Consider the following 27,261-nt stretch of genomic DNA (forward strand, 5'->3'; position numbering starts at 1 on the left):
GTCACGTTCGACGCACTAAAAACCACTATAAAACGAATACAAGAATTGTAAAAACGTGTAAAATGGTACCATTTTACACGTTTTTACAATTCTTGTATTCGTTTTATAGTGGTTTTTAGTGCGTCGAACGTGACTACGAGACGTTATGTCTAGCAAACTGACTCAATTATCGAACACGTTCCTGGCCTCGGCCCACAAAATTTCATCACAACGTATTCCATTTATAACTACTTTTAATCCGTCGATTCCTCGCATCTCCAACATCATCAAAAAACACTGGCATCTACTGCAGTCTTCTAACCGCTGCAAAAAAGCTTATCCTCAGCTGCCAGTTGTTGCCTTCAGACGCTCCCCCAACCTTCGCGACACATTAGTAACAGCCAAACTCCCCTCTAATTCTACCACTTCCCATCCTCAACTCCACCCCGGCTCTTTCCGTTTTGGTAGAAACTGCGCTACTTGCCCCTACATCTCTGACGGTCTTACTAACTATACCTTTTTTTCTACCGGCGAAATACGTCCCATTAAATCTCACTTGACCTGTGACACTAAAAACCTTATCGACTTAATTCAGTGTAACCGCTGTAACTTACAATACATAGGAGAAACTAAACGACGTTTAAAAGACCGTCTTAATCAACACAGCCGTACCATTGATAAACCTAACTCTAAATCTAAACCTACTACAGCGGCAGAACACCTCATTTCCTCTCCTAACCACTATGCTCACGACATGGAGCTAATCGCCATCGAAAAAGTGTTTTCCAAGAGAGAGTCGATACGCAAGGCCAGGGAAGCTTTTTTAATTTCAAGAGGCAACACTATTTATCCAGATGGCCTTAACGCTCGCGAAGAAATGTATTAGTTTCTAGTTATTTATCCAATTTACCTTACTTCATTTCTATTTTTGCTAACTATTTCTATTTTTATTGTTATCTCATTGTCAATCAAATTAGTTTTACATATTTCCGCTGTTATATCATACAGCTATCTATGAAGCATCACCCCAATTCTCTGTTAATTCCCACTCCACATGAAGAAGGCTGGTTTGGCCAGCCGAAATATAGTCCTCCGTCTTAAAATTTACTTATCTACGTTGTATCGGTCTTGCCTCTATATTTATATTTCATACAAAATGAAGCACCAGTGTGGGCCAGTTTACGTAAGGAGCACAGAGTTCGAATGTGTGAAATCCTAGCTACGCCACTACTTGCCAACCTAAAAAGCCCTTGTTTCCATAAGCATCAAAAAAGCTCTTTGTTATATTCGATGCCCAATCAACCAAGATAATGGTTTGAGAATTTGTGTAATGCTCTACAAAGCAAATCTGCTTTTGTTAGAGGTGAACAGAGCCTGGCACTATGGGAGGTCGGTTAGAGCTCGAAAGACGATTGTCGCGTGTGGTTCGCAGCATCCTCCTGCGCGCATGTCTGGTGTTTGCCTCCACTGGCCTGAAAATGCCACGTCTCCTTCGCAGCCGTTCTTTAGCTAACAGCTCCTTCGTAACGAACAGTATTCCTTTCCCTTTGTTTGAGGGTATAGACCCTTACAGATTGCGCTAGTAAAAGTGGAACATTATTATTATTTTTTAATTTTTCTTTACTTAAGTTCCTTTGTTTACTGGAAAGTCTGAAATTAAGTGGAGTGCTGGTGCTATAATCATGTTAAAACCGTGTCTTGTGAAATTCACGTCATGCTCAACAAGATATTATGCCAGTCAACACTAAGTTTGAGTTAGATTCTGGGCGCTTTTTTTCAGGTGAACATTGCACTTATCGCATTTCTGGTTTTCTTGCTTTTGGAAAAAGGTCTTCAGATTTCTACTCTCTTACTCAAAAGTTTTTCAAGAAGTCATCTTTGTCTTTACTCTCATTTTTGCCTTCCCTTTTTGAATCCTGTCATTTTGTCTTTTTCCCTATAACATCTGAGTAACTCTTCCTGGACACAACTACAGTTCACTGCTGCAAAAAGTATCATTAGCAAAAATAACACCTACCCTCGTCGCAATGTCATTTAGATGACTAACAGTAAGGTAACGGAATGATTGATTTGCATTGCAAATATGTTTTCACTCGATCAAGTAATAATTGTCTTTGTTCTGTCAGGAACTTCGAACATAGAGCTCCGAGCTTCTATTACCTATTTGGCTTAAAATTGCGACTTTTTGGTACGACAAATAGTTTCATAACATGTGTCAGGTAATTCTTAAGCCGGACAGCAACCACATACCAACTGAGTAGGACGTGAAGTAACAGAAGGTCATGTCTTTCAAGAGCTCAAGTAAGTTATCTAGTTTCATTCTCCTACACTCAATAATTATGTTACCAACAATTTAGAGCCCTTTACTGGAGCCTCGGCTAAATATTAAAAGATATAATGCATCGATGGCCCTGTCTCGCCTATGATTCATTTGTTCTAATTTATCGGTGAAACAAAAAGTGTGCGGAAACTTGTCACGGGTATAATTTATGTGAACACTGAATGAAATTGAAAGCTGCAATATTCTATAAGTCTAATTCACTACGTTTTGCATGCACAAGTTAATGTACGAAAGGAAATTCAATACTAATTAGGGCAATTTGAAAATAATCGTAATCTAGCGACACCTAATCACCGCAAAGATTCCATAACTGAACCCTTTCATGCATCAGCTTTGTCGGGAGAAATATCGATCTCCAGCACATGAAAACGTTATTCCTCAGCGAATGATATCAGCAAACCTTTAAAACTTCGGTTTCTTAGGGACCACTCATTAGTTATCTAACATTATTTACTCTAATAATCGCGCCTTGCCATCTTTTCGCACTTTGAGCCTAGGTTTAATTTTCTCCTCATTTCCCTTGTACGGCAGCTGCGCATTGGCAAAGGAACTGCTTTAGCTTTATAATAGAGCATCCAAAACTTCAAAAGAGAATTAAAAAAAAAAAATACTGGAAATTGACCGCCAATTAGTGGGGGTATCGTAATTATAAAAAAAGGCCTTAAGGTGAGGAGGAGGGGAGAGAAATTGTTTTAATGTGACACAACCAAAATACTCTGAACCCCCTCCCGTTTAATAATTAATGACCGATTCCTGAACAAGGGTTATGATCTAATTTACTTTAACAATCACACATTGCTGTCTTCTGACACTTAGAACCCATGTTCGGAAAGAGTTCCATATAACCCCAGCATTAATTATGCATTCCATTTCATAAAGACTAAGTATAAAGGTTTCCTTGCAACACTCTATGCATAATTAATGTATGGGGTTCTATGGAACTCTTGCCCCCATGTTCAATTTCCTCTTCTTTTCCCTTGTACGGCGGCCCTGCTTTGGCAAAGGAACTGTTCTAGCTTTTTAACATTGAGTCAGAAACTTTCATTTAGAATTCAAAGGACTGAAATACAATAAATACGGCTGTCTGCATTTTTCATATCATTTATGGGCCATACCAGTTTTCTTAACTCCCAGCAAGCTGTTAAACCATGCTGTTTTAGATCTCTTATTCAGGAACCAGAGTCATTAGTAATAAACTGAAGGGGGAGGGGGTGGAGGATTATGGGCGATGATTTGGTTTGTAGGGAGAACAGAGAGGGAACTAGTCGTCGCCGACTGAGTATAAAGGGAGAGAACTATAGAAAAATGACTGCCAGCCAATTATTTGTCAATGATGGAGGGGTGGGGGGGGGGGGTCATAAGAATGTTACAAAGCATTACCGGGGATCAGATAAATGTAATTATGACAGTCAAGATTCTCTGACCCCCTCCTCCCCCTCAGGCGATAAATAATGGCCGGTCCCTGATTTCATTCCTTTGAAATCTGCTCTGAGATTTTTGTGAAACTTTACTTTTTGTTTGTTTATCTTATAGGAGCGAAAATTTTGAAATAAAAAAGGGTAAAGTTTTTAAAATAAAGAAAGGGGTGAAATTTTGAAATAAAAAAGGGAGAGGGGGGGTCCTGGGGCTCTTTTAGGAACTGTAGTACTCATATAATTCCTATAATATCATAACAATTAAATTTACGAGTACTGGCTAAATTTGCGTTTACGAAAATTGTTCCTTTTCCTTCGCCGAGAATTGGAGTTTAAATTTATTTCAGGGGAAGAATGACATTGCTCAATTCCGAGAAAGAGAAAAAAGGCAATAGTTTATCGTGCTGAAAAAACCACAATTGTTGATGTGCGTGTGCTATTTATGTGAAGGATATTCCATGCAATATTATGGCATTTGTTTCAAACAGTTTTTCTCGAAGAAAGAGACTCCCACAGAGGTACAAGGTAGATGAACGAAAGGAAAAAAAACAGTTGATTTTGTACCGTTATCCTCCATTTTTGACCAAACCCTCCCTTTCCTATAGCTATCCTGACTCATCTACAGGAACATCTTGGAAATTACTACTTCTCGAAGAGGAAATGGATTTGAGTCATACCCAAAGAACATTAGAATAATTTTCAAAGGTCTTTTAGCCCAAATCGAGGATCTGGTGATAAAACCCGTATATTTCTCCACTTCCCTCCGATCCCCATAATACCCCCATATCCCCTTTCCCCCTTCCCCTCCTGATCTCCCCTTCCCGAACGAATCTGCATCGTTCTTTCCTTCAGTGTTATATTTACGCTGTTGTAATTTCCTTCGTGTTTATCGCCCACCAGACGATCAAGAAAGAAGAGAGACATCGTACGTTATGGACTATGAACAAGCTTATAAAATCAAGTTAATAGAGAAAGATGCTTTAACGCAGGTTAGTTTATGATTTTATGGCGTGTCCAGGTTATTGTGCAGCTTAAACATCTTGCGGGAATTATCTTGTGTGAGTGGCCTTTTTACTTCTCGTTTCCTTCTTTGTTTTGTGTGCTGGTTTTTTTTTCTCGTGATTTGTTTGTTTATTTGTTTGTTTGTTTCTTCTTTATTTTAAATAAGGGGTTTTTATTTTCAAGGAAATCATTATTTTAAATCGATTTTCTGCTTAATCAGTCGAACCTAAACGAGAAACAAAACGCCATATGAGTAAATTAAAATTTCAAACTTACCAAAAAATGCAGAGGCATAGTTAGTAGAGGAGACTGGTTAGGAAACGCGGCAAACTTCAGTCGGATAGGTTATTGTTCGATTTTATCGAGGTCACGTTACAATGACCCTGCACACATAAATCCAAAATGGCCCCGCGGGCTTGTTTCGACAGTCACGTAGCGTTTAAGTTTTTGGATTTTCTCCGTGATCGAGCGACATCTTACCTTCAAAATATAGCTAAAAATATTAATCAAGTCAGTGGACATAATGGCAGGTGAAAATTTTTCAGTATTTGGCTGTGGAACGTGTAGGAGAAGTAAAGGAATTGGAATCTGGAAGCTACCGGCGCCGCGAAACGCAGAATACAAGAATTGGCGAGAAGACTGGCTGAAAATAAATAAGTTACTCTATGTTAGATACTTTAACCATTTAGCCTTTATACTCATTTTGTCTATAAAATAATCATTAATGAGTAATATTTAATATATTGCAGGTTGTAGCTACGAAATTAATCTTTTGTAATAAATTACTTATGGACAAATTGTGGCAGGCTCTTAATTCTAACTATATCTGCCTTTCTTGTTCTTTGCTGGCTCTACAAATTTCCTTTCGTAGTGTTTTTGTCTTCATTTGTTTACATTGAATTTTGTGTTTCTGTATAACATCTTTAGCCAGTGAAAAACACCGTACAGTAACATATAAATGAATGATGCTGTCCAAAACATCTTTTGCAATGCTGTTATCTACCACTGTCTGAGTCCAACAACATTGTGTTATATGCTTAGACCAATTGAACATCACAAGCTGATTTGGATTCTATCTTAACATGGTCAATCTTCTGCAGGAGACTTCCTGAGGTCAGAATCCTAAAATTATGTTCTATTCTCTTAAAAATTGTTTGAGCTTGTTTAGAAATAACCCAAAGTCCACCTCGGTTTAAAGATGAAATTAGTTTTTGACTCCCTGCAACATGCAAATTTTCTGCTTTGCCAGCTTTCAGTATTGAAGCTGTTTGTTCAGTATGTGCTGTGGGATTATATACATTGTTCACCTTGCTATAAAGCTTGTGCAGTACATATCCTCCAATATATTGTAACCCTGCCATTTCTCTATTACACAGTTTAGTAGGGATATTGAGATTTGGTGATTCATCTTTCTGTTTGCTGTGAGCTATCAAACAATCAGCCACTTTGGTACTAAACAATGTTGCCGCATTACTTGACAACCCCACAAAAATCTTTGTTGAATTGAGGCCTATTCTTGAATAGTACTTCGAGTAGAATTGTTCTGCATTTCCAGTTTTAACGAAACGCATATACATGGATTCTACTTCTGAGAAGTTCATATTTTCTTCATCCCAGGCAATCGTATATCTTCGTAGCTCTTCTTTTGCGCTTTGAGGGTAGATTTTCTTTCAATTTTTTTATCTCGTGCTTTCACTGATAACGCTTCGAAGTCTTCAGCAGTGAATTTGGCTTCTTGAGTCGGTTGATTTCCCCGCACTTGTTCCTCCTTATGCTTTATTGTCTTGTCTTTTTAATCCAGCCTTAGTCTTGCATTTCTTTTGGCACAACTCGCAAACAATTCCCTCTTCGTATTGAACCTAAAAATCGAACGACTTTCAGTAAAAAAAATATGTCGTTGTACTACGACCGATGCCATTGCTAAGGGCATCAATAACTACAAAGTTTTTGGGCGAAAATAACGTTTTAAAGGCTTCTAAAAGACGTACAGAGTCAGCTGCTTCGACAAAGTGCTCTTGTAATTCTTCCTCGTTTTCCAAAGTTTCCAATATGGCATCAAAATCGTCGCCGAAGAAAAATAAGTCGTTCATGTCCTCCATGTTGTTTTGGTTCTGTGCAGGGTCATTGGTCACGTGACGTTCAAGCGAAGCTCAGAGGACAGACAATAGGCCGGCCCTCTGAAGTTTGCCGCGTTTCCTAACCAGTCCCCTCTACTAACTATGGCAGAGGGGAGCAGCTCAGTCAAAGTAAATCAATCAACAAGGGATATTTAGAATATGTCAAAACTCGAGTAATGAGATACGGCACTTGACCGGCATCCAAAGTTGCTCGTTTGATTGAGGAACCGGTCATTATTTATCCTTTGGCTAGGTGGGTCGGTGAATTTTGGTTGTGTCACCATGTAAACTACCTAATTCCCCTCCCCCCCTGGGGATCCGTTGTATTCAGATGCTCCCCCATAATTGGCAATCAATTCTCTATAGTCCCCCTTTAATCTCTGTTAGTGACAACTGTTTGCCATGGCAACCAGAAGAGTAGTCCTTACACTCCCTCTTTTCGATCTAATTCCTCTCCCCCCCTGGGGATCCGTTGTATTCAGATGATCCCCCATAATTGGCAATCAATTCTCTATAGTCCCCCTTTAATCTCTGTTAGTGACAACTGTTTGCCATGGCAACCAGAAGAGTAGTCCTTACACTCCCTCTTTTCGATCTAATTCCCCTCCCCCCCTGGGGATCCGTTGTATTCAGATGATCCCCCATAATTGGCAATCAATTCTCTATAGTCCCCCTTTAATCTCTGTTAGTGACAACTGTTTGCCATGGCAACCAGAAGAGTAGTCCTTACACTCCCTCTTTTCGATCTAATTCCCCTCCCCCCCTGGGGATCCGTTGTATTCAGATGATCCCCCATAATTGGCAATCAATTCTCTATAGTCCCCCTTTAATCTCTGTTAGTGACAACTGTTTGCCATGGCAACCAGAAGAGTAGTCCTTACACTCCCTCTTTTCGATCTAATTCCCCTCCCCCCCTGGGGATCCGTTGTATTCAGATGATCCCCCATAATTGGCAATCAATTCTCTAGAGTCCCCCTTTAATCTCTGTTAGTGACAACTGTTTGCCATGGCAACCAGAAGAGTAGTCCTTACACTCCCTCTTTTCGATCTAATCAGTCCATCAGTTGATTGGCCTTTTTGTAGACTGTGTCATACGTTTGGTGACTAGTACTAGTTTAACATTTTCAGTGAGAGAAACATTTGATACATATCTCCGAAATTTTGAGGAAATATGGAACAGAAATGAAGAAATTAGTTGAGTTTAAAACTGTGAGCTGTTTATAAGAGTTTTTCTAGATTTTGCTCATTGTGGTACAGATATAACTTTAAAGGAACAGAAACCTTTTAGTAATGATAAAATTGCAGCTATTATTTTACTTAAAGAATGTTAGAAAAGATCTAATAAATTTTACATCCCCATTCCACAATGGGAAAGTTGTTTTAGGGCGTGTAGTTCTAACTTAAAATTAATACTAAATACATTATAAAATGCAAAATATATTATTTCAGTGAAAACGGGTTTGGCAGGATAAATTTAGCAAAGACTTTCACATTTACTAAAACAACCTTCAAACACCATACTAGTATATTACACAAAACACTTTTTACAAAACGTTGTTTAGGCATGCATTCTATGGTTACTTTTGTTGTTCTTTTTCTTTTTTATTAACAGAGTCTGTAAAAAAACAAAAAAAGGTTTATTTTTTTTGTTAAGAGAGCTAATGCCCATAAAATTTTTCTTTCAACTCACCATGTGAAATCTGAGAAGCTCATTGTATCTGATTTATCATCACGGGTTTATTACGAATCAACTTAACGGCCTGCTCCCAGTTGGCTTGTTAGCTCAATTGGTAGAGCGCTACACTACTATCGCAGAGGTCAGTGGTTCCAATCCCGTACAGGCCTGATTTTTTTCAGATCTGATTTTCGCTATTGCATAAATAGCGCTCTCTACTGCGAGGATCGTGCATCATACGTATCAATTGATTCGCGAGAATTTTGAAATCCTTGGCGTGTTTCTTTATCCATTTCGTCGTGACGTACGTTAAAAATTTATTTATACTTGCAAGCCGATCATTTCGTCGTCTCGCGATGATTAAGACTCTTACGAATGAAAACCGCAAAGTTTCGTCTTGACAAAGTTTTCCAGAACTTCAAAACTTGAAACTTTAAGATGGGTTATAAGTAGGCCAAACAGCTTGAAATTACGGGGTCATCCTTGGCGTAAAAGCCTGACGAGGTCTTCTTTGTTTCATGAGGTATTGTTTTGCTGTACGCTATTGTTTATAATGTTTTTTGTCTTTGTTTTACGTCACTCGTGAGCTTCACAGGTTTTTACACCGAGGATGAGCCAGACTTCCGTATAAACCCATACTTCATTATACAAAATAAAAGCAGAGGCCAAACCACAGATCACCTTTGGGACTACCGTCTCTGTTTTTGATAGTTATGAGGTTATATGGAAATCTTTCCCACACCAATTTAGTACTTCGTGCAGTTTTCGTCGATGGCAAGGTATTCGTTTGAACATGGCCTTTTGAAATTTAATGTAACAAGTTCTCCTTCACAAAATAGCTCAGGAAGTCTTACTTCTCAATATTGACTTCTTGAAACTTAAAAAATTAGAACAGACAAGAAAAATACTTCTTGAAAATTATATTACTTCTTGTGAAAATATTTTGCTGCTTAACTGTTGTTGTATGAGATTACATGAGAAACCACCAGTGACTGATAAAGACAGCACTTCCCTAACATACGCGTAATTTTGGCGTTATTAATCAACAGGGTTGGGGTGTAGGTCAATACATTGCCTTGAGATGTTCCGCGACATTTACACATTTACAAAGACCTATTTTGACTAACTGGATGCTATTTCGTACCTTGGTGCAATTCTTTGCTTGCATTGTTTTCCTTCACCATTCATTCCTATGCTTTACTGTGATATTTATGTTAGATATTTATGTTAGATTTTTAGATTTTAGAATTTATATTGTTAATTGATTAATAATCACTGATTAGACTAGTGTCCACAATTAGCTTGTGCTTGTACAGCTAAATACATTTGACACTTAAATAAAGTTTTTATTATTATTATTATTATTATTATTATTATTATTATTATTATGCAGTATACACGTTTGGATGCTAGTGAGCTGAGCAAGATAGGGCGAAAATTCGTAGCCTATCTGCCTGACAGGAGTGTTAACTATAATAGTATCTCATGCTACTTAAATATAAATGATCAATATAAAACAATTAAAGTGTCGATTGGCCCAATACTAAGATGTTTTTTTTCAAATGTTCATGATGTACTGTTCAGCTCTTAAAATATCCTTAACTTAAAATGTTCATAAAATACTGTTCATAAAAGCCAAATCATAATGTCCTTAAAGTTCTTACGATGTAACCAGTTTAAATGTTCTTGCAATGTTTAGAGTGCTATTTCATACATCTTTCTGCATTCTCAGCAATATTTCTTTGTATCTTGTAGCAAAGATGCCCTTCATTTCAGTTTCCAGAGCTTTAGACCATCCTCCAAGTACATCTATAATGACGTTTACTTGTGAGATCTTGTATCCTGGGTGTTGTTTTGTCAGCTCAAGTCTAAGTGCTCCATACTTCTTAGTCTTTTCTTTTTCTTTTTTGTCTCTTTTGTTGATCCAAGGGCAGCTCATTTCCACCAGAAGTACCTTCTTGTTTTTGTGGTGGATGAAACGTGCATCCACACGATTAGATCGTACATATGTACGATCAGCCTATACTGGTACATCCCAGTATGCCTCAGCATCATGTGATTTATAAAGAGGTTTGGGCTTCACATCTGAGAACCATGGCGGAGTACTATCAGCGAGCTCTAGGTCTTTGAGCATCTCAAAGAAGAACACTTTCAAAACAAAATTGTGCCTTTCTAAGTACTTGGACTGAGCTAATGATGGACATCCAGCAAGTACATGTGTCATGCTCTCAGGACCTTCGCCACACATTCTACATTTGACATCGTTCTTGTCCGTTTTTCCAGTCTTCTAGGCCATGTAGACCTATGTTGGTGTGAGCTGTTCGTACAGTTCCATGATGCCTGCGATACAGTGGGTAGGAGCACATTGCCATTTACTGAGCCATGCAAAACAATTTTCATGGCTCAGTTGATCATCTTGCCATCTTGCTTTTAAAGACTTCCTTGCCACTGTTGATCTTCGACTTTTTTGACAAGTTTCTCATTTACCACTTTCTTTATATGCTTCTTGATGTGCAGATCTTGGGTAGCTATCTCTGGTTCTTCTGTTGGGCTACATGATGGTTCAGTGGCATTCAAGTTCAGAGTTGTATCCAGTTCTTCTGCAAACCTCTTCGCGTCAGTGATGAGAGGAGAATCCCTGACTATAGCACATTCTTCAAACCGTTGCACAGATTTCATCTTGGGGTCTGGACTTTCATAGAGTTTAACTGCTGTTGTGATCTTGATCAGCCTATACTAATAATAATAATAATAATAATAATAATAATAATCGACTTTAGAGGGTATATACATAACAGCTTGCGCTGATAAACCAGTGGCCCTCAAAACTAAAGTTAGTAAGTAATGCATTCTAAGCCATAGAGATTAAAAATAGAACTAACTAGTCGAACAATGTAACTATTCAAAGACTATAAATACAATAAAACTAGATTATAATACAGCTTCAAAAGAATCAATTCTCTTGCTCAATACTCTTGCTCAATGGCTCGTAGTCCTCGTCCTCCTTTCTCCCTATTATTATTATTGTTATGTCGCAGAGAAATCAACTGAATGCTACATTCTAATCAGGCAGCACAGGGCGAAAACCGTAACCTGTGAGCCATGGAGTAAAAAATAAATGTACATTAACTAATCCTAAAAAGCTTGTCCGTTGTCTACAGTCCTCCTTCTAACAGAGAGTCAAACTGCCACCTTGAAAGTCCGGGCAATATTCAGCGTACGTGCCCGAGAGCACTGCCCTCTGCATCTTTCGCAGTACGTCTGTGCTTCTGCCTCCCACCAGCTCGCGCATCATGACATCCAGCTCCCGTGACCACCCCTCGAGGGCATCCATAATGATGTTATATCGCTTCACCTCGTAGCCTGGGAACGGCTGCCTTAGTTCCCAGCGAGGGGGTCCGTACCTCAGTGTCTTCTCTTCATCCTTTCCTGTCCGATTGTTAACCCACGGGCAGCTCATTTCCAGCGTCACAACTCTCTTGCACATATGATTTACAATGCGTGCATCCACCCTATTATTATTATTATTATTATTATTATTATTATTATTATTATTATTATTATTATTATTATTACCTGAAAGGGCAAAGAGAAAATATCATTTCCCATTTTTTTAAAGCGGTTCAGTTAGGTTATTTATAAATCCTCGAAAAAAAAAAAAAAAAAGAACAATACTGAAGTTGTCACCCTAACGCCATGCAAAGGTTTTCGTAAATATCATTAACGCCTATTCATAGAGGATTCCTCCCCAAGACTCAACTCCTTTCAATTCACCGCCAAGAGGAAAATTTCCCTCTCCACCAAACATTTACTCGCCTCCGGCTTGCCAATATAATACATTGATAAGTTCACCCTTTAAAAGTGTTCCAGGGAAGATCTATTACGGTTAATGTAGCATTCTTTCATCTTAACAAGCGTACGTGCTATGATAAAACAACAAAACTACAAGTTATAAACTCCTTCCCAGCCTCACCCTGTGTCCGTCGAGAAAATGATTTGGCCAGCTATCATGATCAGTCCTTGGTGAGTCTTCAATAGAAAACAATTCTTAGGTGCTCCAGGCGATCCTTGACTGTTAGAAATTACTAATTTACGAGTGTTTAACGTCTTTCAATGAAGTGAAGCAGTTCAGACCACGAGGAACACCAAGATGTAAATGAATTGAGGGATTCACAAGTGTTAATTCCCTCCTCACGACTTAAAACTTGAGAACGAGGTCAGAATAAATTCACGCAGCAAGGTTCTAGAAGTTGACACTGAATTAGTTTTTATAGTTTAAAGTCTTACCAATTACTTACCAGATTTTCATAATAAACGTATATTATAACTTTTACCTTTAGAAGAAATTCACTGCCTATTTTTTTATGTATCAAAAACTTCAAATCGAAGGGAAAAAAAAAAGAAAGCTCTTGTAGAGAATCTAGGGTTCAAGCATACTTTCTCAATTTTCTCTCATAATTTTTTGCAGCATGCAGTGGAAGTGGTTATGCTCAGCGCAAATATCAGAAAACATAAAATCAATACACAAGAAAGTGTGAACAGCGTTCTGAGACGTTTGCAATCCTAACGAAGAAGTTCTCATGGGGTGTGACAGAAGGTTGTCATCATGACGGCGCGGGAATCTTCTCATTTTTGTGTCTTACAGAAGTGTCCTTCGAGAGAGACTTGGCAGTAAAGTCAAATTCTTTAACAGGCTTATAAACTTACAAAAATTTGAAGTTTGTGGTTAAAAATTTATTTCATTAAATAATGTCATTGTCCTTATGACTTCCTCTCAACAAAGACTTCTCTGAACGCTAAACAATTACCTTTATCTACCATATTTACAATTGAGCAGGTTTTACCGTACTTCGATACAAAAATAATAAATTATTCTCTTTTTCATTATGCCAAATTCATCTTTCTCTGAGTCTTTCCGTCACAAGTGTTCTGTCAGCTCTTGAAAGGTCACTGGTGATAGAAAGCTACAGTAGATCAAGAAAGAATGTTGTTAAAATAATGGCGAAACTGAGGTAGCTGAGCGTAATTCTACAGCCTTAGCTTAGTGGCTGACTGTATTATTTGTATTTGTATTTGTACTTGTATTAACGATATTTAGACAGGCCAGCCCAATTCAGCTTGCAACTGGTTTAAATGGAGGCCTGTACATCTCACCCATCCCACCCCAGGGGAGGACATCCATCACTCTGTAATCTCATGTGTGGGGAATTAACGTCTCCTACCCCAAACCTGCAGGAGACGGGACCTCCATTTATTCGTCCCTATCCGAGAAGACTAAAATATCTAACCATTTCTTGAAGTTACTGAAAGGTAGCAAATTCTTCTCAATTATTTTAATAGCCTGCAGTGTAGGCGGATTTTGGCGGGGCGAGTGGATATTCCCATGGGCTGTTCAGGCCACCGTCTTGAATTAGAGAAACAGTGGAGAGTTGGGACGAGGTAAAAAGTTTACTACGCTAGTGGGAGGGAGAGAGAAAAATTGGGAAAGGTGAGGGGGAGGGTTTTCTTTCCCCGTCCCCCCACCCACTCCGACATTCTCGCATTCTCGTCCCAATTCTCCCAGTCCGCAGCGAATCCAACATGGCGGCTTAACACTCAAAACCTAGCAACTAAATACAGCAATGGCTCCGAACTGTAGTTGGATGTTAAAAATAGTAAAATTTAATAAGTTACATCTTAACTCCTTGCTTGTGAGTATTGTTTAACCGTGTGTCTCGAAGCGGAACAGTGAAATATCAATGCGAGTAAAAACACTGATGTGTCAAACACGAAATGGTTACTCACCTAACGAAGAGAAGGCAGAGCCTTCATTGTTCAGCGAGGTCGTTCCGCGATATGCCGGCGATGACTACCTCATCTGCTGACCAATTTCGCGGAACAAATTCATTTAGTTGGTTCAGGCTCAGTTCAGGAGGACGAAGATCAGAGACTGGAGCCATTCCTGTATTTCACCGCTGACAGGAATGGCTCCGACTCATGTGTTTGTTAATTTTTTTTTTGGTTTGTTTTGGCTAAATAATTTATAAACTGCGATAAATTTAAAAGTGTTTTTTATTAGGTTCTTCTTAAGTTGAACATTACAATGCTTGCAAATGAAGCCCTCTAAAATTAATACAGGGCTACGTAGTGTCAAAATTAAAATACATGTTTCGAAAATCACGCAGTGTTACATGACGCTGCGACCGATATTTTCAATTTACAGTATGCTCGGCTGGAGGAGTTTTTTTTTTTTTTTCGTTTTGGCTAAATTATTTATACACTAAGATAAAATCTGAACGAGTGCTCTTCCCATGTTGAACGTTTAGTAATTTATACGCTGAGATAAAAAACTGAAAGAGCGCTCTTCCTATTTTAAACTCCACGCTGATTGTAATTGAAGCCTTCTTTTATTAATACAGGGCCATGTACTTTCTGTAATAATGTCGATCTATCATATGACCAGTACGACCACCTGGGCGCTTTTATCGAAACAATTTTAAGAAAATCCCCGTGTGAGGGCCTGAGTGATGCGAAAGTAGAAAGAAAGAAAAAGACAGTGTGACAATAAATTCTTATTGAGTGAGTAAGGTCGGGCCGTACTGGAAAATAAATGGCTCTCAGTCGTGACGCAAGGAGCTCGCTGCGCTCGGTTGGTATTTTACTGTCCGGCCCTCCCACTCAGTCAATAAATGCATACTCTTTTCTTGCAGCAACTGCATGTCACATTTGCAACCTTACGCGGTACCTCTCTAGTGTTGCGTGACCTCGGTTTTTTTACAGGCACGACTTCAACTTTCTGAATGCTTATAACATTGCGTTATTCTCGAAACGTGACATGCAGATGCAGCATTTATTTAAAACTTAGACACTACATGACCCTGTAATAATTTAAGGAGGCTTCGTTTACAAGCATTGTAATGTTCAACTTAAGAATAACCGAATAAAAGATACTTGCAATTTTATCTCAGTTTGTAAATTATTTTACCAGAACAAAAAACAAATTAATAAACGCATGAGTCGAGCCATTCCTGTCAGCGGTGAAATACAGGAATGGCTCCAATCTGTTCGTCCTCCTGAACTCAGCCTGAACCGACCAAATGAGTTTAGTCAGCGAAACTAGTAAGCGGATGAGTTAGTCATCGCCAGAATATCGCTGAACGACCTCGCTGAACGAGAAAGGCTCTGCCTTCCCTTCGCTATGTAAGTAACCATTTCTTGTTTGACACATCGGTGTTTTCACTCGCATTGATAATTCATTGTTCCGCTTCGAGACACACGGTTAAACAATACTCACAAGCAAGGAGTTAAGATGTAACTTATTAAATTTTACTATTTTCATCATCCAATTGCAGGTCGGAGCCATTCCTGTATTTAGTCGCTTGTCACTCGAAAGATGAAAACCACCAAAACTTAAGACCTCGAGTGTTGGACCAGCCGGGACTCGAACCCTGGACCTCCCGCACAACAGTCAGCGCACTGACCGTTGGGCTAACATAGCCGTAAGTATAATTTGGATTTATCACCTGAGTTGATAATGGAAGCTGGCTGACGTTTCGAGCGTGAAAAAAATTAAAAAAATCGATTTAAGCGCGCCGCACGGAACTCTGGGAGTGAGGTGCACGAGAAATGTAAGATCTTACGTTCGAGTGGCATGGGCACGAATTAGTCTGAAACTTATATTCTGATGGCACGTTGAAGAAGTTTTCGTGGCATCGTGGAAGTTACGGATTATTTCAGCATTTCGCGGGAAAATTAATTCTATTTCGGTCGGTCAGTCCCACGTTTGACCACCATATTTTTTGTATTTGTTGTAATTTTCGTTTTCGACCACCCTGTAAAATATCATTTAAATCCTTGAATTTTTTTGGGTGAAAAGTAGTGTAACGAGGTTAGTTTGCCCTTTCCTCGGGGCATTGTGCTGCTGCCTTAGATGAGGAATACGTTTCCACATATTTTTTGGGCACATCTAAAAAGTGGACTTTTTAGTGGTTTTTCGCATCTGGCGTAGCAAAGGTTCTTTTCGTCGAGCCCTTAGCTTCACTGAACACAAGTTCAAAATGTGTCAGGATGTGTATATTGCAAGACTGACTGACTCATTCTAAATTACTTTTTCACATTGAATGTCTCACGTGAGTGTATTAAGAATATAGTACTTTTCCGATGCGCCTCAACAAACTTATCAACTTACCCTCTCAAATCTCACATGGTCAAGAGGTAAATAACACTCCAAATGGTGGTAATATGCTTCTGCCTGTACTGACGATATCCATGATCGGTGAACGAAACAACCCACCTTAGAGACCTGTGATTAAAACACATAGGGCCAGTTATTTACACGAGGTCCAACCCAAACCGCGGTCTTACGAAAGCAGTGGGCCATAACTATTCTCTGTAAGAGGATGTTTTCATTAAATAAATGTCCTTCCACTGTTAGCTTTCGGCTTTTGGGCGCGAAAGGACCTCAATAGGGTAAACTGATAGCCGTTAAATGGCCTAAAACGTCAGCTGTCTGGCGTACAAATTGACAAGTTTTAATCGTTAGGGGAAAGAAAAGTTAACCGTAAAAACAATTGCTGGTGTCAGCCGTAAATTTGCGAAAATTTTAACCATAAGCCATAAAAGCCGCCATTGAGACCCTCGTGTAATGGACCAGGCGGGTGGGGGAGGGGAAGGGGGGGGGGGCTGGTACGTATTCTTAGGAACAACAAATTACCTGTTTGGAATGAGGCTGCCGTAAGTTCTGCATTGTGCTCGACCACTACGCGCATGGTCGACACCGTAAGAATAATCAAAGTAGTCAGACTCCTTGAACAAAGAAGTGAAAAACAATTAAATCATCCATATTCTGATTTTCAAAATAAAAATATGATCGTGTAGTCTGATGGTCATGCAAATGACTATTGTTGGTAGCGGAAGTCAGCATCAAAGCCATTCAACGCTCACTACGACTTACGCTCAGATCGTGGAAACGTCAGTCATTACCAACTACAACAGTCTTTATCTGGACTTCACCCCCCGGGATAATCAGACCACACGATCAAACAATTTCCTGGCAAAATACGCGTAACTAATCATATTTTAACTTCAGAAAACGCACAGTACCCTAAATCATTAACTATGCAGCAAGTTATGTTTTCAGTGTGACAAAAGAAAGAACTTAGCGTACAAAAAGACTTTCTGTCTCTTCTAAACAGCAGGCAGCCTACGTAACAATTCTAGTAACGTTTAGCTCTGAATACCCTTGCTGAGATATTTCGGCCCTTTCTCTAGATCCAGTCACAGTCCCTCTTGGTCTAACGACTTGTACAGACTGGGGCTGAGAGGAGATGTGAAGGATAGATTTTGACCGTTGTGTAAGATTACCAAATAGTCCAAATACAATATGACAAAAACAACTTGAATCAACAGTACCTCTTCTGAATAATTCTCACTGTCACTACCTCCTTGATCAGATTCACTATCACTAAATTGAAAAAAAGAATCAAAGCAAATTTTAAATGAAGAAATTTATGATCTATCTTACGTTTAAACAAAAAGTTGCCTTTACGAAAAAAACACAACTGAACCAGCCCTGACCTGGTTGATGAAGCAGGCACAACTTTCTTTGGAGTTTTCTTTTTTGCTTCTTTGCTCATCTCCTATAAAGGAAAGTGAAATAAGATTAAAAAGTACTACTGGTTAATTTTTTCCTTTAATTTTCTTGCCAAGATCTTTGAAGATCTTTTATTTTCTTGCCAATATCTCCAAAGATCTTTCACTTCTTGCCAAAATCTTTAAGAATCTTCTATTTTCTTGTAAAGATCTTCAAGGATCTTTTATTTTCATGCCAACATCTTTAAAGGATCTTTGAAATTCTTGACAAGACTTCTTGGAGATCTTTGAAGATTCATAGAAGAACCTCAAAGATCTTGACAAGAAAATGAAAGATCCTTGAAGATCTTGGCAAGAAAATGCAAGATCCTTGAAGACCTTGGCAAGAAATTGCCAGATCTCTGAAGATTTTGGCAAGAAAATGCAAGATCCTTGAGGATCTTTAAACAAGCATTGTGAAGATCCTCAAAGAATTCTCTGGGATATTCATGAAGAGACACAAGAGAACCTCAAAGGTCCTCATGAAGATCTTTACTGATCCTTAAATATCCACCAAAGATTTTCACCAGGGACCCACCATTGTTCTATTCCACTAAGGTGATTAATTGTTTACAAGTGTATTTGCTTTACTTTTGTTTGAAAGAGAAGAAAAATGCTACAAGAAAGACATGTTTCATTTCACCAGAATTTGTCAGAGATCAAATACAAAACTTAACTTGGACAGCAAAAGTTGAAGATTTTTGTTTCAAATAACGTACTGCTTACCTGAATTTTTAGATGCCTCTCTCCCAGTTCCTCTGGAGAAAGAACTTCTTCTGCTATTTTGTTTATTGTATTGTCTAACACCTGGAGGGTCAAACAGAAAGCTCAACAATTACCCACTGTCATAACAACTAAACTCTTGATTCTGGTCAGCAAAGTAGTGGAAAGGTCACAGAAATAGAAAAAAACTGTTTGTATACATGTGAATAAGAATTAAGTGCAGCTCAGCATATTGAACTCACATAGAATCCCTAAGACCATGCACAAACAGAGTAGTCTTGACAGATGAGCATATAGATCAGAAACAGTATTTTAAAAACTGCACCCCTATTCCGGGATGTCACACTTTGTCAAAACATTAAGGCTGACCGTGAGAATGTCTAATAGGATACAAGTACAATTCACTTAGACTTTCACTTAATGAGAATGTCTTATAGGATACAAGTACAATTCACTTAGACTTTCACTTAATGAGAATGTCTTATAGGATACAAGTGCAATTCACTTAGACTTTCACTAGTTGGGCAAGCAAAACTGTTGAGAGAAAAAAAGGCCTGACTGACTTATGATAGACTACAAGGTTCTCCTTCCAAATTGTCATGTATTACCTGACAAAAAAATAAAAAGAGAGAGAAGTTGGTGTTCCATCAAAAATAACCTTAGGGGTCTAATCTACACCTCTTTAACTGTTACCTCACCTTAACTGGTACAGCAGACTTGAGTTGAGCCTTTGCTCTACAGTTTGGACAGTCTTTTGAATGACTAACAAGAAACAGGAAAAATAACTTCAACACTTTATGGTCCCTAAACAAAATTCTAAAATGTGATTGGTTAGCACCTCAATTAAAGCACTGAACTGGGCAGTTCACACATCATGCCTTTGCAACTGAAGAGAACACAAAAACTGTGCCTTGGTTCTTTTCCTCACAGAAAACAAGTAAACAATTCAGTTTTTATGAATGACTCTGTTTAGCCTATGATTATTTTTATACTTCTGAATAAAAAATTTCTACTCTGACCATGCAGCGAGTGATAAAATAATGTATTGTAAAATAATTTGACATGACTACTGTAAATGGATTTACCTTAACCCTAACATCAGTGCATATTCTCCATAGATACTGTTCTCAATACATTACCTAAGGTGCTGATAAGGAGAATTTGTTCAACATTGAAGAGCTTATATCTTTTGTTTGTGATCATTTTCCTACTTCTTCTGACATTTATGTGTGATACAGGGATGATATTGTATGGAAAAAATAGATGTTAGTCACTCTTGAGGATAAAGGGTTGAGATGAGTTTTGAACTGAAACCAAAAATGTTCTGTAACATGTCTTACCAAAGCCAGTCCCTGATACAACCAAAACAGAACGTGTGTGAGCAAGGCAAAGTGTGTGCCAATACCATGAGTTCACGACAGATACAGCAAAGTAACTCCTCATTGAAAGCTTTCAGGCACTTCTTTGATCTGCTGTCATCTACCAGTTAAAAGGGAAAATTAACATGAGCCCTGTTAATGCCATAAACAATTCTCCCTGTGTGTTATTTTAGAGGAATACTTGGCAATTTGGATGGAGAATATAGCATTCTATCAGAACTGAGGGGAGAATTTTATAACACGAGCCCTGGCTAAACAACTACTAATATATATATCTTATAATCAAGCACGAGGGCCATACTGGAAGAATATTGGCCCGAGGTCTTGACAGTACCGACCGAGCGCAGCGAGGTCCGTACAAAAAAGACAGAGGGCCGATATTCTTCCAGTACGGTCCCAAGCAAGCTTGGTTAATTAGAGATTTATTATACAACTGAAGTTCAGAGGGACACAAGTGCAGTATCATTCGGGACCATTCAGGACAGTGCCCGGTCCAATACTGAGAGAATATTGACCAGCAATAGAGCATTTTAATTGGCTGATTTTAGTTATTGGCTCTCTGACTGCCCGAGTCGTGTAATAAGATGCCATAACCATTTCTCCCTGTGTTCAATCTGAGAAACACTGAGGTATCAATTTTAATGGAGAAGATAGCTTTCTATCAGAACTGAGAGGAGAATGACTGAGTACTGTTCAGAGTTAACAGGGAAGTGTGATGAAATACTGGGGGATAACTTTGCACTGGACTAGCATCCCATTTAGGGGGGAGTAGTGATACTCCTAGTCGCGTCATGCTAAGGAAACCAGGATAGTCTCCCACTGGGTGGGCCACTTGGCTCCAGTACAGACTTAATCTACCTTTTTTTACCATAAATGACACTAAGGGCTTTGTTCCACATATTCCTTCAATATACAGAATGCCTTCTGAGGAGAGTTGCATCATACATCATGAAGTTGTGTTTAATTCACCTCTTGGAGTTCAATGTACCTTTGTCCATTTTAACTTCTTCCAGTGGATCAACCTTTTGATCACCTTCCAAAACCTGAAAAATATATTAATGATCATGATAGTCACCAAAAACATTGTGCAGTATAAATAGATACCTTAAAGAATAAATAATTTTAATTAATAAATGTTCAATTTATCTCTTTTAAAGGAGAAGAATGCTCCTCAAACCACATAATTATCTCTACCATAAAGGTTTCAAATGTGCTTCCAAAAAAAGCAAAAACAGCTGTTTCCCTTACTGTTAACACTGATTGCCAAAAGATGACAAAAATAGTATCCAGACTTACTGAACAACACATTACTGTCGTGAACAACACTTAATTGGCATCTATAATGATAGCATTTAAAGAACATTGAGAAAAAATTTTCAGAAGGCTAGATTAGTCTTCCTATTTTAATATGGCGACAGGAAGCATCATAATTTCAAGTGTCTTTTCGATGACTGAGATAGTATCATGTCCTTTTCTGGAGCATAAAACTGAACTTCCTCCTTTTGATTTGCAAATTATTAAATATCTGCTATAAATTAAAAATTAACATTTCACAGTATCATTATTTTGTTTTTAAAACTGATGCCTTTTAATTATAAAAAGTCAAGAATTGACCTGCTTGCCTTCCATGCTGCCTTTTGCCTTCTTTTCATGAGAAGAACTGAAAATCATTAAAACACAACTCAACCTTTTACATGTTTCACACCAATGTATACATAACAACTGTAAGTAGTGCAGTCAATTATGCGATTCAAGAAAATTCCATCTCGTCACTCGTGAATTCTGCCTTCAATTGCACTTGAAACCCAATATAACTGATTAACAGGTAATAGTTAAGAGTGTTTACGTAACTTCCATTGTCACGCAAGGAACATTAAATAATCAGATCAAATTAGCCTTTTCCATAACCACATCCGATCAGAACGAATGGAGCAAAGGATAAAAGACTTAAAGAATAAGAGTTAAGATTGGAGAAAGAGGTATGATTTGTAGTTTATTGTGCATGCTTGTCGATTTAGTTACATTTGGGTTAGATATTATTGCTGGTATCACTAGTGATTCGAAATATTTAGTAATTTTCTAGCATTGTGATACACCCCCTGTTTCATATCATTACTGTAGAAATATTCCTTTCTTTATAATCATCTTTTCAGTTTTTAGCTGAATCAAGCACGTGATTGATAGATAGAAAGACTGGCTTGGTTCCTAGTAATATTCTTATCCAGCCCTATCGTGTTCAGAGCACCAATGGAGTGTAAGACTATGTTAGAAGACCTCCATCCATTAAACCCAATATGGCGTCAGTTTTTTTTAGTGCAATTTGATGAAGAATTCCCTAGAAAAGTAATAAATTTCTTATAAAATTGCTTGAAATTCTTGAAAATTCAACAGGTGGAAGAATACTCCTCAGGTTTGGAACTTTATTTCACCTGTCATGCTCAACATAAAAGAGAAAACACAGTATAGCTACTTTCTCTAAGAAGTCTGCTCCATTGCAATCCAGTCCCTTTCCCCTCCCCCCTCAGTAGTTCATCAACTTCCCCTGACAGCTTTGTCTGTCAGCCATTCACACTCTTGGGTGGGGAGAGGAACTGTGAGAGCACAATGTGTCGTATCCTCGAACATAACAAAATTGCCTCTCTGTGGGCAACTTGAAAACAGATACCCTTCTACTACAGTACATGAATTCTTCTCCCCTTATTTCCATAAGACTTCTTATAATACTTCATTATTCCAGCATATTTCAAGGATCTCAAGCCAGAAAGCCCCCCCTTTAAAATGTTTCACCTCTCTTTCTAGTCCGCACTCCTTCCCTTGGGTCCAGTAGCCCTACTAACACTTTTCAAAGTACCCCTGCCTCTCTGTTATGTACCCATACCTCCGTAGTTCACTTGGTGATACAGGCTTTTTCCGTTTGCTTCGCCTTCGCACACTCCCATCGCTAGTTCCTTCTCCAAAGGAGCCCACTTCTTCAGAATCATTTTGGCAGACCTCACTACAAACATAAACAAGTTCCGTATCGTACGCTGACAAACTCTGTCCTTCTTTCGTTTTAGCTCCTGCACCTCCAAAGACAACTACATCACCATCGCAAAGGACAGCAGAACTACGCTTTGTTTTGTTTACTAGCAGCCCGTTCAGTCCTTGACAAGTAATCCTGAACCTTCCATCGTTGAAATGAATTTCAGCGTGAACACGACTAATCATTAAAGGACACATGGCACTGTCCATAACAACATCCGAGTGTTCACTACTGCGTCCGAGACTAGTGACAGTCGGTTTTAGCACAATTTTTTTCGGTTGCAGAGATGGATCATGGGATTTCCCTTCGACTTTCTGCAAACATAGCATTTTTCTACTCTGATTTCAGCATGCAAAAGCCTCTAATGACAGTTCAAGATTCTTGAAGTGTTCTTGGAGAAATGCAAGGGGCGATTTTCATAAACAGACAACTACGACACGAATGTCGGAAATCAATCGGGCAAGATCGGACAAGCTCGGATAAAAATTCTCGCCGGTAAAATCAGGAACGAGAATAGGAAATGGGGAATGAGGAATGGAAATGAAAGTGATGTTTTGCCTTTACGCGGACCTCACTCGCACTCACATTCCTCGCCGGATCGAAACACGCGAGCCACGCCGATCAGCATACTAAGTTTTGAGCTGGTACTGAAATTTAGATGCTTCGGAATCCAGATAGATTCCGTCGCAGCCGTTTTTTTGGATGTCACGCAACGCTCACCCGTAAGTTCTTTTGGGGGAGCGTTGCGTGACATGAAAAAAAATGGCTGCGAGGGAGACTAGAATCCAGACTGATCAACAAGTGTATCCTTCAAGAAAGGCAATCCGTCCCCTGATTCTGTCTTTATTCAGAATTTGAAAGTTTGAAGTAAAAAGTGATAGATAATTACGGTAGAGAAGATTTGTACAAAAGGCAGGGTTGTTATGAGCTGGTATTCGAAACATTTTACCGTCAATTTTAAAAAGAAGGCGCTGGCTATTCTTCTTTTTTTTTTTCGGTGTAAGTTTACTGTTTATTGAGTGTACATCATGTTTTTTCCTCTGTGGTACTTATATTTTAACTATAGTCCTCTACCTTTGCTGGTTCTGGCTAACATATGGTATCCTATCCTAATCCATCAGTTTTTGAAAGCTTAAAATGTGCTGATCAACCAATCCACTTTCATGCTAGCTCCCCCCTTTGCTTTTGAAATCACCATTTTCTACCTTAGTCATGTTCAAGCCTTGAGCACTTGTCAGAAGTGCTGTTCATGTACTAACAAGATTACTTTGATTGTCACAATTGATTGTCACAATGATTGTCAGTGAAAACAACAGAACGAGCTGAAGTGAATTCTCCGATTAAAAAAAAATTCAAATTTGTTGATTATACACCTATTTGAATAATAACAGTTTACAATACAGTTTATTTGAATCATATTTCCGACGACGAAGAGTCAGAATGGCTGGCAAATATAGATCCAAGTTCATTAGATGAATCGAACGAAGAAAAACAGCTTGACGACCAGAAAATTTTTTCATTTAATGAAGAAAATAGAAACAGTAGCACAACAACGCGCCATTTCCGTTCCGCTTCGCATACTTCTGTCACGCACTCCTCGTAAATAAACATCCGCGAAATTCGCCCGCACTGAAATAGCAGTTTGGCGTGTTGGATAATAAATAACTTATTAGACGTTTTGTTGTGTAGTATCGCTGAGTATTTTTACTCGTTATTTGTATTTTGACTCGCCCTACGGGCTCGTCAAAATACGGCACAACTCGTAAAAATCCTCAGCGATACTACACAACAAAACGTCTAAGAAGATTTATTAAAAACTAGATCATTGGATAATGCAATTCAAGACTTTTTATTGGCTTAGCCATTATGGTATATCAGCCAATATACCATAATCCACAAATATGGTAAGCGTACGTGTCAGCTTAAAATTAAAAGGGAGCTAAAAATTTAATAAAATTTAATAATTTAATTTAACGTTTCTAATAAAACAATTATTCCACTCGCGCTTGTTGGATATGAGATGATTATAGCCAACTCGGCGCTACGAGCCTCGTTGGCTATCTATCATCTCATATCCAACGCGCGCTCGTGGAATAATTGTTAAATATTTATTTTACTTATTTTTAGTGCCACATTGTCAATGTGAAGTTTTCAACTCAAATGACTATCCAATAAGACACCTAAATATTCTATGATCCTTACATTCAAGAGAGGTAAAAGAATGATTACTATTATCAAACATTTGAATATTGACTCTAAGGTCCAATTTACGTTGATAAGGACGAAAAATGACAAAGTTAGATTTTTTAGCATTTAAAGTTAGTTTATTTGCATTGAGCCAATCAGAAACTTTGACCAATTCGCTATTGACTGTTTCTTTAAGGGTCTTGAGATTTTTATCGGCATGCAACAAATTTGTGTCATCTGCATAAAGATAAAACGAAAATTTCGAAGAAGAGTGATGAAAATCATTAATATAAATTAAGAATAACAAAGGGCCAAGAACAGAGCCTTGAGGGACACCACACGAGATCTTATTAATGTTGGATAGATTAGAATCTAATTCAGTCACTTGTGTACGACCAAGAAGGTACGAGGAAAACCAGTCATTAATGATGCCCCTGATACCATAATGATCAAGTTTTTTTTAGTAAGATTAAATGGTTATCGGTATCAAAGGATTTTTTTAGATCTAAGAAGATGCCGCGAGTGAATAATTTTAAGTCCATATTATTTTGTATGATGTTAGCAATGTCAATAACAGTGTGTTGAGTCGAGTGCTTTTCACGAAAGCCATACTGGGATTTAAATAAGATATCGTTTTTGTCAAGAAAGGTTTTAAGTTGATGGTATATCAATTTTTCAAATATTCTATTAAAAATAGATAATAGCGAAATAGGCCGATAATCCCGGGTTCAGTTGCATCGTCACTGTAGACAGGAATAACTTTCGCTTGCTTTAATTTGGATAGACAGACACCTTCTTGCACAGAGATATTAAAAATTTTAGATAGAGGGCCAGACATAATATGTTTAGCATCAGATAAAATATGGATTGGACAAGAGTAAAGACCGTAGATTTTGTTTTGAGGAATAGACAGTATTTCTCGTTCAATATCTACTGGAGAGTGATTCTGTTTTCATTAGCAGCCTCTGAGTATTTCTCGTTCGATATCTACTGGAGAGACTGGGAGAGACTGGGAGAGACTGGGAGAGACTGCATCAAAAAAGAAGGAATTAGGATTATTATTGGGTGACAAGTACTCAGTAAAACTACAAGAAGAGGGTGATACACGCGACGCTAGTTTCTCGCCTTCCGAATGCTTGTGAAGTAATTTTTCAGCATGGAAGCATGATATCGGTGGAAATATAACTTGTTCATGGCGCTGCCTGCTTTCAGTATCAGAGTCCAGTTTCTAAAACTCTTTATGACAACCCTGAGAAGGCATTACTTGGCCGCGCGTTAAAACTTATTTACCTTCGAATCAAAAATGTACAGATATGTTCATGACCTCTTTCCCGATTGGGCCATGGACTTGATAGCCAATTGCTGATTCCGAAGCGGTCAGTGTAAAACGCAGACTGCTGACTGCAGACTGCTGACTACAGACCGGGGGTAAAATGCAGACTGAGGGTAAAATGCAGACTGAGGGTAAAATGCAGACTGAGGGTAAAATGCAGACTGAGGGTAAAATGCAGACTGAGGGTAAAATGCAGACTGAGGGTAAAATGCAGACTGCGGACTGCAGACCAGGGGTAAAATGCAGACTGCATACTGCAGACTGCAGACCAGGGTTAAAATGCAGAATGAGGGTAAAATAAAATATTAGTAATAAAAAACAAGACTTGGGAGTGTTCCTACCCGTACCCGTAGTTTTTTTTTCAAAATCCCGAAAACTCAAACCGAAAGGCGTTTATTCGCCTTTGTAAAACATATTATCAACCTCTAGTTCTCCCCATTTTGTTGAACCAAGTTTCCCAAAAGCGACCAAACTGATCG

At 38.5% G+C, this 27,261-nt stretch overlaps 1 protein-coding gene and 2 long non-coding RNA genes across 3 annotated transcripts; 1 reads left to right on the forward strand and 2 right to left on the reverse strand.

Annotated features, from left to right (window-relative positions):
• Positions 1–4,147: 4,147 nt before the first annotated feature.
• Positions 4,148–13,416, forward strand: LOC148730315 (uncharacterized). Its single transcript, XR_016001727.1, has 2 exons — positions 4,148–4,724; positions 12,998–13,416. It is a non-coding gene; the product is annotated as an uncharacterized LOC148730315 (long non-coding RNA).
• On the reverse strand, positions 6,023–6,954 carry LOC148730316 (uncharacterized). Its single transcript, XR_016001781.1, has 2 exons — positions 6,726–6,954; positions 6,023–6,596 (listed from the first exon to the last, which is right to left on the reverse strand). It is a non-coding gene; the product is annotated as an uncharacterized LOC148730316 (long non-coding RNA).
• Positions 13,242–23,622, reverse strand: LOC148730317 (uncharacterized). Its single transcript, XM_088761259.1, has 11 exons — positions 23,119–23,622; positions 21,855–21,900; positions 21,229–21,283; positions 20,202–20,340; positions 19,560–19,623; positions 18,865–18,945; positions 18,085–18,146; positions 17,920–17,971; positions 17,222–17,313; positions 16,697–16,810; positions 13,242–13,493 (listed from the first exon to the last, which is right to left on the reverse strand). The coding sequence occupies exons 1-10, from the start codon at positions 23,589–23,591 to the stop codon at positions 16,708–16,710; spliced, it is 1,167 nt and encodes a 388-aa protein (XP_088617385.1). The 5' UTR covers positions 23,592–23,622; the 3' UTR covers positions 13,242–13,493; positions 16,697–16,707.
• Positions 23,623–27,261: the final 3,639 nt, after the last annotated feature.

The sequence above is a fragment of the Stylophora pistillata genome, chromosome 5, assembly GCF_964205215.1.
Source record: "Stylophora pistillata chromosome 5, jaStyPist1.2, whole genome shotgun sequence".
In the NCBI taxonomy this organism is placed as follows: Eukaryota; Metazoa; Cnidaria; class Anthozoa; order Scleractinia; family Pocilloporidae; genus Stylophora; species Stylophora pistillata.

What these genes read in the sequence shown, in the direction of transcription:
- LOC148730317 (XM_088761259.1), bottom strand. Translation starts at nt 23,591, where the DNA reads ATGCTATGTTTGCAGAAAGTCGAAGGGAAATCCCATGATCCATCTCTG. An exon ending in TCACCAAGTGAACTACGGAG is followed by an intron (nt 21,901 to 23,118) that starts GTATGGGTACAT and finishes AATGATTTTCAG; the next exon opens with TTCTTCTCATGAAAAGAAGG. An exon ending in AGTCTGCTGTACCAGTTAAG is followed by an intron (nt 18,946 to 19,559) that starts GTGAGGTAACAG and finishes TTGACCCTCCAG; the next exon opens with GTGTTAGACAATACAATAAA.